Source organism: Aulonocara stuartgranti (genome assembly GCF_965226115.1).
Source record: "Aulonocara stuartgranti genome assembly, chromosome: 2".
Taxonomy (NCBI): domain Eukaryota; kingdom Metazoa; phylum Chordata; class Actinopteri; order Cichliformes; family Cichlidae; genus Aulonocara; species Aulonocara stuartgranti.
The window spans coordinates 9,107,444-9,122,454 of record NC_138940.1 but is presented as its reverse complement, the minus strand read 5'-3'; the positions used below and the strand labels follow the sequence as shown (position 1 = coordinate 9,122,454).

The 15,011-nt window shown below is 40.6% G+C and overlaps 1 protein-coding gene across 3 annotated transcripts in view; it reads left to right on the top strand.

Moving 5' to 3' along the window:
* Positions 1 to 3,959: 3,959 nt before the first annotated feature.
* Positions 3,960 to 15,011, top strand: part of cplx1 (complexin 1) — a 74,612-nt gene continuing 63,560 nt past the window's right edge. The window contains exons 1-2 of one of the 3 annotated variants that reach the window (XM_082550365.1): positions 3,960 to 4,339; positions 5,156 to 5,274. In XM_082550365.1, coding sequence (XP_082406491.1) covers positions 5,244 to 5,274 — 31 coding nt within the window. In that variant the 5' untranslated portion in view covers positions 3,960 to 4,339; positions 5,156 to 5,243. Of the gene's footprint in view, positions 4,385 to 4,742; positions 4,926 to 5,155; positions 5,275 to 15,011 lie in introns of those variants that run through there. The other 2 variants (XM_082550363.1, XM_082550364.1) reach the window with 2 other exon arrangements.

Here is a 15,011-nt window from a genome sequence, read left to right as displayed (position 1 = left end):
TATGTTTTTGTAAAAAAATACGACAAAATGCAGAAACATTGTTTGAAAAAATCAAATACATCCTTACTGCTTCAAAACGAAAAGCATAAATAGTAGCCAGGTGCTGTTAATCAAATACACTTGATTAACTGATCATCAGTGAGTGTGAGCACCGCTATGAAAGCAGACGTTTTGCAGTTTTCTTATCTGGAGCATTCAGGTGTGTGTTAACATGATGACAGGGAGGAAAGACATCTGCAACGGGCTTAAAGAAACAATTGCTGCCGCTTGTCAGTATGAGAAGTGTTGTAAGGCCATTTCCAAATAATCTGCAGTTCATTCTTCAGCATGAAGGATCACTGACAAGTGAGAAACATTCAAGACGGCTGCCAGTCTTCTAAGGAATAGATGTCCCTGCGAATCTATCCTAAGGTCAGACTGTGCAATGCTCAGAGAAAATGCAAAAAAACAAGAGCTACATCTCAGTTCTACAGGCCTCGGTCAGCATGTCAAATGCTAAAGACACAGCAATCAATAAAAAAAATAGCTGAAGGTAGATTTCTCTCTTTAAACAGAGCTTAAACTAATTTTATGGGTGAAATTTAGGGTCTGACATGAGTTAAGAGAAGAAAAGGGAAAAAAAATTAATTGATTTGAAGAGAAAGAAAATATATGCTTGTGTCATCAGTGACTGACATTCATATTGTGAACAAAATGATGTGCAAATCAGTGGAGGCTCATTATTTTCCCATCAAACAGAGCAATAAGAAAAGCTGAATATAATTCAGTAGAATGAAGCTGAATGAAAGAGTCCCATTCACTACACAGGTGGATATATAGTTATAAAATCAAAACAACAAAAACAATACAACAATGATCATTTAATCATCTTTATTCGCAAGACAAATACACCAGGCTTTATTAACTGGTGTATGTTTGCCTTCACACTAGAGTAGACCTTAAATCCAGTGAAGATCTGATTTTAGTTGCATCTATTTTTAAAAAAGCTTTGAGAGGTCAGAGCGGTGTGGTTGTGACTTTCTTCACATTAACACGATCCTTTTTTGAACCCCTGGTTTTATGTTGCAGGGTTCTTTCCAAAATCTTCCTGAAATGCACAACGAAACAGGCTGTAAAATACCAAAATTACTAATCAACTGATGGATGCTGAAAAACAGCTAAAGGAGAAAACAAGATAAGTCCAAGTAAAGTTCAAGCAAGGCACCCAAAATATTAGAAAACAAGGAGGTTTCAAATGAAAGAGCGGGTAAAATGCTGACCTGAAAACACACAAGAGAAACACAAACATTCAAGACACACAAAATAAAGTTTCTGGATATAAATCAGGCAAAAAATATGCAGAGCACTTCATGCAAATTAACACAGGGAAAAAGTAAACGCTAATGAACACAAGACAGGTGATTTAAAAAAATAAAAAGAGAAATACCCAGCATTTTGAGTTTGTTTTGTATTTTTGATTCTTTCTTTGTATTATAATGATTATTTAAGCTCTATACAGCTTCGTCTTCAGTTTAGTTCTTTAGTTCAGTTCTTCTACTGTCCCTGAGTTTGGGTTTTTTTTTTGGGTCATATTGGGTTTCTTTTGTATCTTTGTCTCGTCCCTGTGTCTCCAGTGAGAATCTGTCATGTCCTCTGTTTTTATGTGTCTTTCCCCAGTCATGTCTCTGTTTGCCCACTCTCTCTCTCGCTGTTTATATCGCTCACCTTTCCTGTGTCTAAGTCATGCCTTTGTGTTTCGTCTCCTGACCTGTTTCCTAGTGTTTCCTCCTTGTCTCCTCAGCCTGTCATGTCTTCCACTGTTTGCTGTCCCCATCCTAGTGTCAGCTCACGTATACGTGTCACTTCCTGTTTTATTTTGACAGTACCTCATCTCATATGTGTTATATTCAGTTTTGCTCTCCCTATTTGTGTCTAATTTGTTCCAGCTTCGTTTCCCTGCTGTCTCCACTCTCCTAAACACCTGCATTGTTTGTCCCAGTCTCCCCTTGCTTTTTGTCAGATCGTCAGTTCTCCCTCCATGTTTCCCTGCCATGATCCAAGTTCTTAGTGTTAGTTTACTGTTAGTAAGGGTCTTATTCTTGCCTTCGTTTTGTATTTTTGTGCAGCCTTAATAAACGGCTAGCTTCTGCTAACTTGAGTCCAAGCATCTGCATTTGGGTCCCCGCTTCAAATACATGATCTGCATCTGCAGATCGTGACATAAAAGCTATGAAAATACCTAAAATCAGTGCACCTATCCAATAAAGCAGCACTCTCAGGGTAGAAAATAAAAATGGTCCGATTCCTTTCCTGGGTGCTCCTGGAATTTAAACCATTGGTAAATAGCAAGAGATGACTTTACAAAAAAATGTCGAAATCAAGGCTCCTGAGGCCAAGAGAGCTTGTCTATCATTTCTATGTGTAAAATTCTAATAGAACTTGGATTATTTTTCAGAAGATGAATTGCTCTCAAGCTAGAATAGGCTCCACACCCCTGTGACCTGGATAAGAAGAAGAGAATGGATGGATGGAACTGCTATCAAAGTCCTTAAATTCCTTACAGCATTATAAAATCTGTAAACTATGCCTCCACATATTCTCAAAGGTCCCCCAGACCTGCAGGAGACATGCATTTACTTTTCACTTGCTGTGAAAAGTAAACATCATCAAATCAGCATAGTCTTCTTCTTCCTTCTCCTCCTCCTCCGTGTAGTGGTCTCCACAACAGATGATCAGTCTCAAGGTCGCCCTGGTCATGCCATCCTCCTCTGCTGCACCAACCCTTCATCACTACATCCATAAATCTTTAAACTAATCCTATATGATTAAAGTTTCAATCAGCATTTGATTTCCAATAAAGATGAAATACAAACTTTTGTTTCCATGCAGATGAAAAAAAAAGCAAAAAAGCATCAATCTTTCTATTTAGTAGACCAGATGTTGGTGAAAGTCTTTCCTGAATGACAAATTCAATATAAAACAAACTCTACAACACTGTCATGGTCTTTGTAATTATCCCTGGTAATTTTTGCTTACCTCATTCTTTGCTGAGTGTTTTCCTTTTTTGTGTTGCGTCCCCCGTGTCTGTGTGTCTCTGCTCTTTTCATGACTTGGTCTTTCTTTCATTTTACTTCCCGCTTTACTTCAAAGCCTAATTCTTTGTGAGGAACTCCCTTTCTTTCCCGCCTGCACACTTATGCCTCATGTTGTTTATGTTCATTTAGTTTGTGTGTCCTCTCTGAGTCTCTTTCACGTCAGTTTTTACTCTTTTTGTTATCAATTTTATTGACGCTGTGCAACCAACACCTTCCTTTTTCATGCATGTCTGCGATTTATTTTCCTGCCAAGTACATCCCACACTTACACAAGCAAGTCAAATTAAAGGTAAGAGAAGAAAATCTCTTTGTGTGCAGGGTAGTATTACAGTGACACACACCACTCTCTTGGACATAAAGGACCTGTTTCTGTTTCTGTTTTGTCTTTTGGTTTTTTTTTTGCATATCCTTAAATACTGGAGCAACCCCCCCCCCACCCGCCGCGATCCACAACATGAATGAATGTAAAACAGCAGAGGTGCCTTCTTCCCCCTTAGGTCCGTGTCCCTTACAGAGTCTGTGCACGACACTGACGCTGTTTAAAGAGAGAAGTGGATATAATTTAAAAGGAAGGAACGAACAGTTGGATACAGAGAATTCCGACATAGTGGTAGCCAGAAATCTGGAACATGATGTGACCCCCCCCCCCCCCCCCCCCCACACACACACACACACACACACACACACATGGGGACACCTGAATCCAAACCAAATGTGGGTCACCTAAAAGAAAACGACACCTCCAAGCCAAGAAGCGAGAAATGTTGTGTCTCCTAACACCCCCAGCCTATAGCTGATATTCTGCACCACCGTTTTAAGCACACACCGAGTCCCCCTTCTCGTTTCAGAGATGGGAGGGCGGGCTGTAGGACCGAGCAGCCAGCCAGCGTCAGGGCTGGATAATTGATCTCTCTCTATCGGTCAGGGGGACGTTAGTGGGACGTTTCTCTCTCCATCCCTCCATGTGATTCATTCGCTGCTTCCCATCACAGTGTTAACGGCAGCTGCTTCACCCTCCGCAAACCGCCACCCCCTCCACTCCTCCTCCTTGTCTCTACGTGTGAGTGTGAGTGAGTGAGTGAGTGAGTGCAGGAAGACGAAGCGGCAAGCAGGAGGAAGCACCAAGGACGTCCTTTTTCCAGCCCCGGGAGACGGAGATGCAAGGAACGAGCAGTTAGATTAGCCCGTGCTGCTGTTGCCTGCTGCAGGATAAGTTCGTTCCGGAGGGTACTGCAGCTGAAGCTCTGCTCCTCGATCCGTGCTCGGTGTGTGAGTGTGCCAGGAAAATTTCATTCAGGCGCCGGACGGAGGTAAATCGACGCTTGATGCAGCTGCTTCAACACAAGCCAACGGTTTAGGGAGCTATCCACTCGCCGTGGTGCTGAAACCAGGCTCGCAGCTACTAGGAAGTGCATGTGTGCCTCTCCTTTCACACAATCCCAGCACATGCATGCATAAAAGGGGGGTCATTTTGAACATATGTTCCAACTGCAATTTCAGCTGTAGACATGCGTGCATAGCTCGATATTTCTGCTTCATTAACGTGCGAGTAGCTTTTTCTTTTTTCTAATGTTGAAGCGGGATGGCTGAGTCCACGTCCCTCCAATGGAGGATGGAAAGTTTTACCACATGATCAGGAAAAATACACAGGAGTGGTTTAGTCCGGGATTCACATGCGTGACAGCAGACCGTCCTGCCAGACTGAGGGTCTTTCACGGTGCACTTTCTCAGAAGTGCTCTGACTGCAGGAAAAGCTTAGCCGTACACGGTTTGAACGATCGTCAGCTGTCCTGGAAAATATTTTAAAGCAAAACGTTCGCAGATAAACCGCGAGCAGTAGTTTCTGAGCTGGTCAGTAGTTGTGACATGTTTGGCGCTTTTGTGTTCGAACCATTGACCTCGGTGCCCTTCAGTTGGCGCATCGAAGAAATGTGTTTTACACGCAAAAGCACTTCTTGCAAACATTTCAGAAATCACCGTTTCATATTTCAGCTTAACAAATGTAGTATAAAGAGCGTCGACTGTAGCCTAAGCTGAATACACGTCTCCGTGCTTAACGTGCTTGTCGTTTTAATTTGCAGATCTGGCAACAAAGGACTTCTCATCTTCCGCAACTATTGAATGTAACATCGCTCGGATAAGGAAGGCAGGGAATTAAAAGCCATCATCATGAATTTCGTTATGAAACAAGCGCTGGGAGGTAAGTTCTTCCCTTTTTATCCGCTGTAACGACGGATGTGATGAGTGTGAGTCCGCCGATGTTTCTGCTTCTTGTAGAGGTTTAATTACTCTCCAAAGTGATTACTTTTGTATCCAACACCCTCCTTTTCCACGCAAACATTATTGGATTGTCACATCTCAAGAATTTCTCTCTTTTTCTTTCATGTTTTGCGCTTTGGTGCTTTTTTGCGCATTTCTTCCACATCTGCTGCTTGGTCTTTGCGCGCGTGGCGCAGTTGGCCTCTGTGGCGCATACTTCAGTGAGCTCATGATTTCTAACGCGATTAAACCAGTGCAGTCAAAGGGGCATTTTATGTTCGAAGAAGTTCAAATTTTTCACCAAGACGAGTTAAAAACGTTTTTATCGTTTTTCAGTCTTACCCATCAAAAACACAGAGATGCCTTTTGACCGGGACTCTGCAGCGACTCCTTATCACGAGATGCTGAACGCACATTTTCCACCTGAGGAAGAAAAGATAATCAAGGCACAATCTAATCTTAAATAATTTCATTCCCGCGTGCAGGCACGGGGGTGATTTTCTAATGGCTTGTGCTGCAGTGAATCCCTGAACATGTGAATACCAAAACAGAGTAATGAATTTTGAAGGGGTATGAACTTGTTATGAATATGCAGACAGTGCAGTGGAAGGTGAAATGACGGAGATGGTTTTCACAAAGCAGCGGATGGTTCGTGATGATTCGTGGGACAGTTCAAAGAATAAAAGTGGTTTACCTTCCCCCTGAACAGCAAAGGTAACAAAAGGCTGTTTGACTTTTCAAGCACATGTAAGCTGCGTTTGCGGAGGTCGCTTTGTGATCAGAGCAGTTAATCTCTCCAACTGCGTGTCTGTTTTCGACGTTACGCAAAATAAATTTAAAAAAAAATTGTAAAACTCGATGACGATGTGAATTATTTTATCGAGGGAGGATCCAACATATTTTAATATGAATCACAGTAAATTTTTTTGAAACGTAATGTAGTACATAATGTATGGCGGGGAATGTTCTTCTGATTGTCTTTATTCATGAATATATAACAGAATGGCAACATTTTCGCTGAATGCTGGATTTAAAATGATGCTTCTGGTATCTGGTGTCATTTTGTGAACTTGTCATTTTGCCAGTTGGACATTTTTTTTTAATTTAATTTAATTTTTTGTCAGTGGCTCATTAATATGATGACTATGCTACAATGGCTTCTTCTTCTTCCATGCACTCTTTAGCCTTTACATTCCTATAGGAGACAAAAACCTGCCTACTCCACTTTTCTACAAGGAGGTCTCTTCAAATATGTGCATTCATTATATAGAACATTAAAAACATTTGGATGGAAACTACTAATTAATCATTTACAGAGTAATCAAGTGAAACGCACAAATCAAGCTTTAGTTATTTATTTTAAACATCACAATTCTTTGATGAGCAGGTATTTGTTATTAAAATGTTAAATTTGGGGATTGAATTTCATTTCTTGCAAAATGTCTTTTTAAGGCCATACAGTTTTACAGCTGGATACCCCCACATGTTTGAATTGTGATTCATTTTTACACCACTGTAAGACTCAGAAATCCCACCCTGGCAACCCTCCACTGCCCACCATATGGACAGCTACACATGCATGTTTTTAACAAGTTAAAAGATTTGGAGAGCTAGTCGCTGGTCAAATGCAGTGAAACTGTGAAATGCAATGCTAGTGTATTACAGTAAGACAAAGCAAGCATGCTAATATTACTTTTCCCACAGCAAGAAGATCAGCTCATTGTCTGTCTCACAGACTTTTGTTTCATGAAGCTCTAAAAAAACAAACTAAAAGCCAGTTTGAAATTACTGTTACTGGATGTCCTGCTTGCCACCTTTTCCCCGATTCTTCTTCCGCCATGATCTCCAGATCCTTAGCTAACATCTTCTTAGAGGTAGCTGAAGATCACAGTTGGGTTGCAGTTTGACGTAGTGCCCTAAAGGCTGTTGTAACCAATCATCCCAAGTTACATCATGCAAAAACAGGAGCAGCATAATGCTCCCTGTTACTAGTCAGGGTAGCATCAAAGCAATCTGGAGGCATTTACTGAATAATCAAGTGAAATGCAAGGTGAAATGGGTGCGTAATCTTCTTTTAAACCTTGAGTGCACAGCTTTTGTCTCCCACTTCTGGCAACGATCATCATCAGAGGCACAATGACAAGTGCAGATGACAAGGACTTTTTAAAAAATATACCTTCATCGCTCCTCTGAACAGCAAATTTCTTTTAATCTCAAATACCTGAAACTTTTTTGGGGATCTTCCTACTTGCTGTTGCTTCTCTCTTCAGTGATGTAAAAGCAACCATCACTGATGTAAAACACACAGCTACCTGTGTTCCAGTCTATACGATCCTAGACAAATTCGTTAAGAAATTGTTATGATTCAGGCAAAGAAAAACCTATAGAATACTTATAATTCAATGGCACTGATGATTAATATTGCATCGAAAAGTCTACACATGTAAAATATTTATTATATGTACTTACGAAGCTTCCTGTTTTGTGTTTTTGACAGGTTCCGTAGCAATGTGTTCATCTTTAATCTTTGTACCACTGCCAGGCTGGTACAAAGCTCCCCGTCAATAAAAACGAGTCAAATCTGCTGAACCGCACATAAAAGAAACTGCACACATGAGGAAAATCAGGCAGGCTGTGCCAAGGTCTTCACCTTGAGCAGAGTATTTCTTTCCATCTCGGGGAGCAAGTTTTTTGTTTCCTTCTTAAGAAGTAATGAGTTTTTAGTGTGCAGTGGATTAGCTGTGAGCTATTATCTCACTTCTCGTTCTCTCTGCGCGCTCTTAGGAGAAACTCACACTCCATCTGCTCCCATCTAGGCACCGATCTGTGCTCTGTCTGTTTCATACGCTGAAGAGAAAGGTCGCCTTGCAAGGTGTACTCATCTGCCATCCGCGAACCTTTCGTCCTTTGAAATGCAAGTCATAGATCAGGAGGTCTCAAAAATGTTTTCATGTCAAGGATCCATGCAGAGAAGACTTTGAAAAAGATGTTAGAACAAATACGCTGGTTTGTGTTTGTGTGTTTACTCTGTCAATCAAAGTTTGTGAGTACTGATAGAGTAATGATGCTAACCAGTGGTAACTACATACTCCATCCTCAACCCCTCATCCTCCATTTTGGTGTATTTTGACATATAACTCTGTACAACACTGAGCTGTGAGGCAGGAGACACCCAGAGAGGCAAAAACAGAAGTTGTCACAAAACATCCTCACTGTTGCACCTATATCCACTTCTACCCAAGTCCCCTGCTATCATAGAGAGTATAAAAGATGTGATGTCACTCACTGGCAGTGTTGGTCAAGTTACTTGAAAAAAGTAATCAGTAACTAATTACTGATTACTTCCCCAAAAAAGTAATCCCGTTACTTTACTGATTACTTATTTTCAAAAGTACTTAATTACTTACTTAGTTACTTAGTTACTTTTTAAAAACACGATTTACAACCTGAATAGGTGATAAAGCGATAGATCTTTCAGCCCAATTCTACTTTTTCTGCATCATCCATCATACAAAATGTAATCAAATGGAAAAGTCTCTTTTTTAAACTTGTTTTATTAGTTTTAATCTTTTAACTTTATGCATCAAGCAAAAATTTAATTATATGCACCATTCTCTGACTTGAAGAAATTAGTTTAACATGTAAACCTATTTTCTGCACATCCCAGCACATAAAATAAAATATTTTTTGTGTTTACACTCACTCTTTCAAATAGATGCAAGTAAAACACAGCAGAAAATAAATAAAGTCAAAGACTCAGTGGTCCTGTTGCTCTATTTTCACCTGTAAAGCAGGAGTGGGGCAGGCGGAGGTTTACCCTGGTGCAGGTGTGCCGCGGTCAGCGGAAGAATCCGTGAGTTTCTCTGTGAGTTTCCCATTACGTCGTTTCGCACTCGGTGCTTGCTCAGAAGTTTAGGGGGGTTTTTTGCTGTAAAAAGAAGTTTGTAATGAGATTACAGTAACGCATTACTTGTAACACGTTACTGTAACACGTTACTGCCCATCTCTGCTCACTGGCGAGTAAAGTCCTGTTATGAAGCCTTAAGCTGTGTTTTTTCACCTTCACCATCTTGGTTGCTTGAAACTGGACACGGCAAGGGAGTGGTGGATCTGTGTCACGCACTATTGTCGGGCACAGTGCCGGTGTGTTTGTTAAAGCGGACCCAAAAGCAGACACTGGAGGCAAGGAGCTGGTTTGCAAACAGAAGGCGAGCCTTTATTTCGGCTGAAAACGTGAAACTATGAAACACCAAGCATAACTATGAAAAACTATGACAAACCTATGACTGACCATGATAACAAAAGGTTATCATGATCAGACGCCCTGACAATGAACAGTAAGAGACAAAGGACTTAAATACACACATGAGGTGATCAGGGGAAGTGGAGACACATGAGGAAACAGTTGACTAGGATGAACATAATGATGCACAGGAAATGTAAACTAAAACACAACGACATGAAAACTGGACTTTCAAAATAAACAGGAAAACATGACTAGACACAGGCATGACAGCATTAACCAGGCAGACCAGAAACATGACACATAAGACACAATAAACAACAATGGGAAATTTAATACATGGGAAGACGACCCAAAGGAGATCTACTAAACAATGAATAATAACTACAACTAAGGAACCTAGGACCTAATGCCAAAAGGACTAACTATAAAAATACGACCCAGGACTGTGACAATCTGACTGTGAATTTAAGAACACTGCACCCTGATTGGTTAAAGACTTGTGATTCAGAAGTTGCCGACTACCCTGGATGATCCTCCATTCTGACTGTTATACTGACTAAAACTTACAAAATGAACTTCACACTTTAATCAAAATAACCTGAAACTAACATCAGAGTCCTTAAAATCATCCGGAAAATATTTACTGAGGTCAGAGAGTGAGGGAGGTGCTCCACAACACCCTAAACCAGCGGTCCCCAAACCCCGGGCCTCGGACCGGTACCGGTCCGTGAGTCATTTGGTACCGGGCCACGAGAGTGAGACTCGGGTGTGAAATGTATGGTTTTCAGGGTTTTTATCGTTTTTTAGCGTTATTTTGTTATAGTTTTTTTTTCGTTAACTCTGTTTTCCTGGGTCTTTTCACGTGTGTTATGAATAAATCTTATTTTTTTCGGTTCCGTTACTAGTTTTATTTTGTTGTATTTATCCGCGACACCTTAAAGGCCGGTCCGTGAAAATATTGTCGGGCACAAACCGGTCCGTGGCACAAAAAAGGTTGGGGACCGCTGCCCTAAACTATTCAGATCAGTTTCCCAAATGTGAATTTAATCATTTATTATTCATTTATTTCTTGATTATTAACTGGATGGTGAAACTTAGTATGTCAGCTAGCTCGGAGAACATGACTAAATAATCCTGCCATGCCCAGTGGCTGGGTGTTAGCTTTCTGTGGTAGCGTAACAGTTCATTCCTCTGACTAGTCAATATGCCACCTAAGTGCACCATAGTGCTGCAGTGGCTCTTTCTGGTGTGGTCTATATTGAACAGATCAAGGTAGCATAATTAACTGCCTTCTGCTGTTTCTAGTCACTTTTCACAAAAATATAATTTTAAACTCACCTAAGACAGCTAATCCAGCTATGAAATGATTAATAGTCATTCATGTGCTTTCTTTCATTTGGCCTCCTTAGGCTAGTTTCAAGATTATGCATATCAGTTTTTAAGTGTCAAAAATAATTGCTTTTGTTAATTTTGCAGGATTTGTTTTAAGTGTTGTTTTAAGTGTTTATATGAGGGATTTTACGCTTGTTAAAATATTTTAAACTAATGCTGAGAGTAACCACAATCAGATGTGTATAGCAGAACAAACAGTGTTTGCAATAACCAAAATAAATCTGCTAAAAGAGATTCTTAATTTGTGCTTCACAGACAATCTGGCAACTCACGTGATTTGTGACAAACACACTAAACATATGGATTTGTATTTTCACAGTGAAGGTCCAGTGTCATGCTAATTACAGAGAAACAGTAAAAAGGGTGAGGGCACAATGAGTGTGACGAAGAGTTTGACTGTGTGAGTGTGTACAGTCTGTGTTTGATTGACATCACATCACCCTATCATTAGCCGTCATGTACCAGTGTGGGTGAAGCAAATTCATCATTATTATTATTAAAACATGTAATCCTGAACAAAGCTGAACCCAGATTCAAACTTTTATCGAGCCAGAATAAAAACGGCGTGAGGAAGAAGTGAAAAAGAGAAAGAAGGTTATGAAAGTGAGACCTTCTTCCTAAGCATGCAATCCTTCTGTGTGTTTGGCTTTGTTTACATCAGGTTTAGCTCTCTAACCTTCACTTCTCCAAGGACATATTTCAAAACGGTTCCTGCTTCAAACAGTTATGTGTGGTGGAAATATGACACAAAATAAAAGGTTTCTTATGCAAATATTACAATGTACAACTTGTATGCAGACTAAACATTTTATTGGGATAAATCCCACCCTGAACTTCCTGGATCTGTGTTTTAGAACTGCTTGATACAGCTCATTAGTATCACATAGGGAGAAAAAAAATCAGGACAAATGAGGAATTGATTTGATGTCCATTGCTGTTAAAGCAATGTGTGCATGTTTGTGTGTGCATGTTTGTGTGTGCATGAAGAGCTCTTATTTCAAAAACGGGAATCCATGCCAGGGGGCAGAGGGAAGGATTTATTCCAAATGACATCATCAAAAGTGCTCGTAAAGAGAAGTCAGCTCTCTCACTCTCACCTCTTTCTCGCAATAAGGCTGCAGTTCCATCTCCTTCCTCCTCCCCCCTTCTCTTCTGGCCTCCTCCTGCCCTCAGCCTTGGAAGTAAATGAGGTGTAGGAGGAGATGAAAAGTGACAAATTGATCTTTAAAACTTGGTGTTTTATCATCAGCCGCTGACGGCAGATGTTGTAAAGTCACGCTGCACTGTGGACCGGCAGAAGCTGTAATCTCTCTTTAATTGGAGTTGTTTTCTGTCCTCAGCAGCCTCTGAGTCTCTCTCTCGCCTTCCAGCCTGACCTCAACACAGAAATGACAATAGCAGCTGATTTCTTTTTTTTTGAAGGAAGTTAAAATGACTGGTGCACATGCATGTGTACATAAGTGCATGAAAAATGTCTGACCTTTGTAGAAAGGCGACAGAAGTGGTGGAGAAACTCATTGCAGGAGAAAGTTTGGACCAGTCAGCCTCATATGAGAAACTATAAGCCACTGAGTTTGCAGCTATGGATGCTGTTCAAATGTGATGAGATGGATGGTTCCCCCAATCCTTTTTTATTTAAGGTGACTTTTTTCAGTTTTTCATTCACTAGCGGCTTGCTAGCTTTCAAAGCTCATCATTCTCCGATTTCTGTTTTTTTTTTCCTTCTTTGCCATCGCATCATCTGATTAGCTGAAGTTGTGGTAAAAGGTCATAGAAAAATGATTTATACAATTTTATGATTTCTAAAATTTGTATTTATTGGAAGTTTCAAATCATACTTAAAGGTACATTTCGTAATTACCCTTTCACCACCAGGGGGCAGCGCTTTACCTCTGAGTGTGTTGATGTTGTTTGATGTGTGCTGCTGTTTCACTTTTGATATTTTTTGTTTTTGCCCGGCTGCCACTGAAAGTTATTCATGTGCATGGTTAAATTAAAGTTACACCAACTCAGTGTACCATCTTGTGGTGCAGGGTGGTATTACGCCATCACTGACACAAACTGGAACAGAACGTTCACCTCCAAAGTAAAGGTTGTGGCTTATTTCTCCAACCAACATGCTTCAAAATGTGCAACTTTTACTTTGAAGGTAAACAGTCTCTGTTTTCTGTACTCTGTACTCAATTTCACCACTGCTAGCAACCAACCAAGGTTTTGGTTGCATCACTGTATCCCTCTTTGAGACCAAACCTTTACTCCACCTCGTGTCACTACCTCTCTCACTTCCACATCACCCCCTCCACCCACCCTCCCAGATCAGCTCCCTAAGCCTCTCTTATTTTACTGGATCACTAATTTTATCCCTTCTTTGCTCTCCCATCCTTCAATTTAACTTTCCATCTATTTCTTTCCTGCCGTCCTCCTTCACCGATTACAGTAAATCTGAAGGGCGAGGCAAAGAAACCTCAATCAGGCAGCCACAGGGGAAAGAAGGATATGTTTGTCTGAATATGTGTGTAGGTGTGTGTGCATGTGTGTGTTTCTTAGTGTGTTTTTTGTGCGTAGTGACAGCGGGATAGAGAGGGAGTGAGCTAGAGGGAGAGAGTGACAAAGTCTGTGACAAACAGAGAGACTAGGGTGGACCTTAGTAGTTGGCTTTAGCTGGCATTAGATGATAAGGTAGGTGTGTGTGTGTGTGTGTGTGTGTGTGTTTCTGGGTTTTTCTTTTGGCTTTCCAAGTAAGACTGCAACAGAAATGACAAACACACAAACAAGCACAAACAACATGAAACAGGCAAACAATAGATGCATGAACACGGACACACACAACCAAGAGAAAAACATCACATTCAAAGTTAGTGACATGATAAACAAACCGAGGATCATACACACACACACACACACACACACACACACGCACTCTGGGGCCATAATCAGTGGGATGCGACGGGCCTCGTGCCCCCAGCTGTAAACCACAGGAGGGCAAACTGCACCACAACAATGCAGATACAGCAGCCTGCAGCTTCACATATCCACTTGGCAAACATGTAAACATTCTCTAGACAAACTTCTGTGTCAACAGATAATAACACTAGGGAATGCCAATACCAATATACACATTCGAGGGACGTAAAAGAACGCCCACAATACTGTCAGTTTTCAGCTCCAGCTCTTCTTTGTGACACGTTTCTTATCTCATAGGTTACTTGTGATTTACCAGCAGTATGTGATTTAAAAGAGAAAATGAATTTTACGTGTACATTTTGTGTACAATTGCTGTCAAACATAGCGACTACCTCTGAAGTGCGTATGGACTGAAGGTAGTCCTCAAGAGTAGTTCAGCTTTTTGTTAACAAAGGTCAGAGACGTGAACCAAGAGCGCACAGTATCAGGTACGGACAGGAAGAATATTCTAACATTCAGGCATCCAGTGATTTCCAAATGGGTTTCCATAAAAACTGGAAGACAAACAGCCCTATCCTAATTTTTTATCTGCTGTTAAGATCTGAGTCTCAGTGTTTATCAGAATTTCCAACTGATCATAGTTATGTCATATCTCATTGCATCCCTCTGATTCTCAGCGGTTTACCTAAAAATAATGTTTGGTACTCATAAACACATCTGTATATTTGTACTGATTACTTCACTAGGCCTACTGAGAAAAAGAGAAAAATGTGCAAATTATTCTATGGCCAAGCTAAACTTTTATGACTATGTGCAATATTACAGTCAGTATAAGCACTAAACATCTGACGAGTGGAGGGACACATAAGCCAATCTGACGGTTCCGTCATAAGCTCATCTGTAGTCGTCACACATAAAAAGCTTTGAACCACTGCTGAAAATAACAGCATCGCTACATTTAGCCGCACAAATACTCACATAAAGTGCGTATGTTAAGCTAACGTGGGTGCCATGTTTGTGTGAAAATACAGTCCACATAGAGTTGTGCAAAAAAAAAAATGCATTAATTTGAAGTGTCATGACTAATAGTGACAGTGTTACTGTGGCTGTGCGATTACATAGGTGATAAAACATAA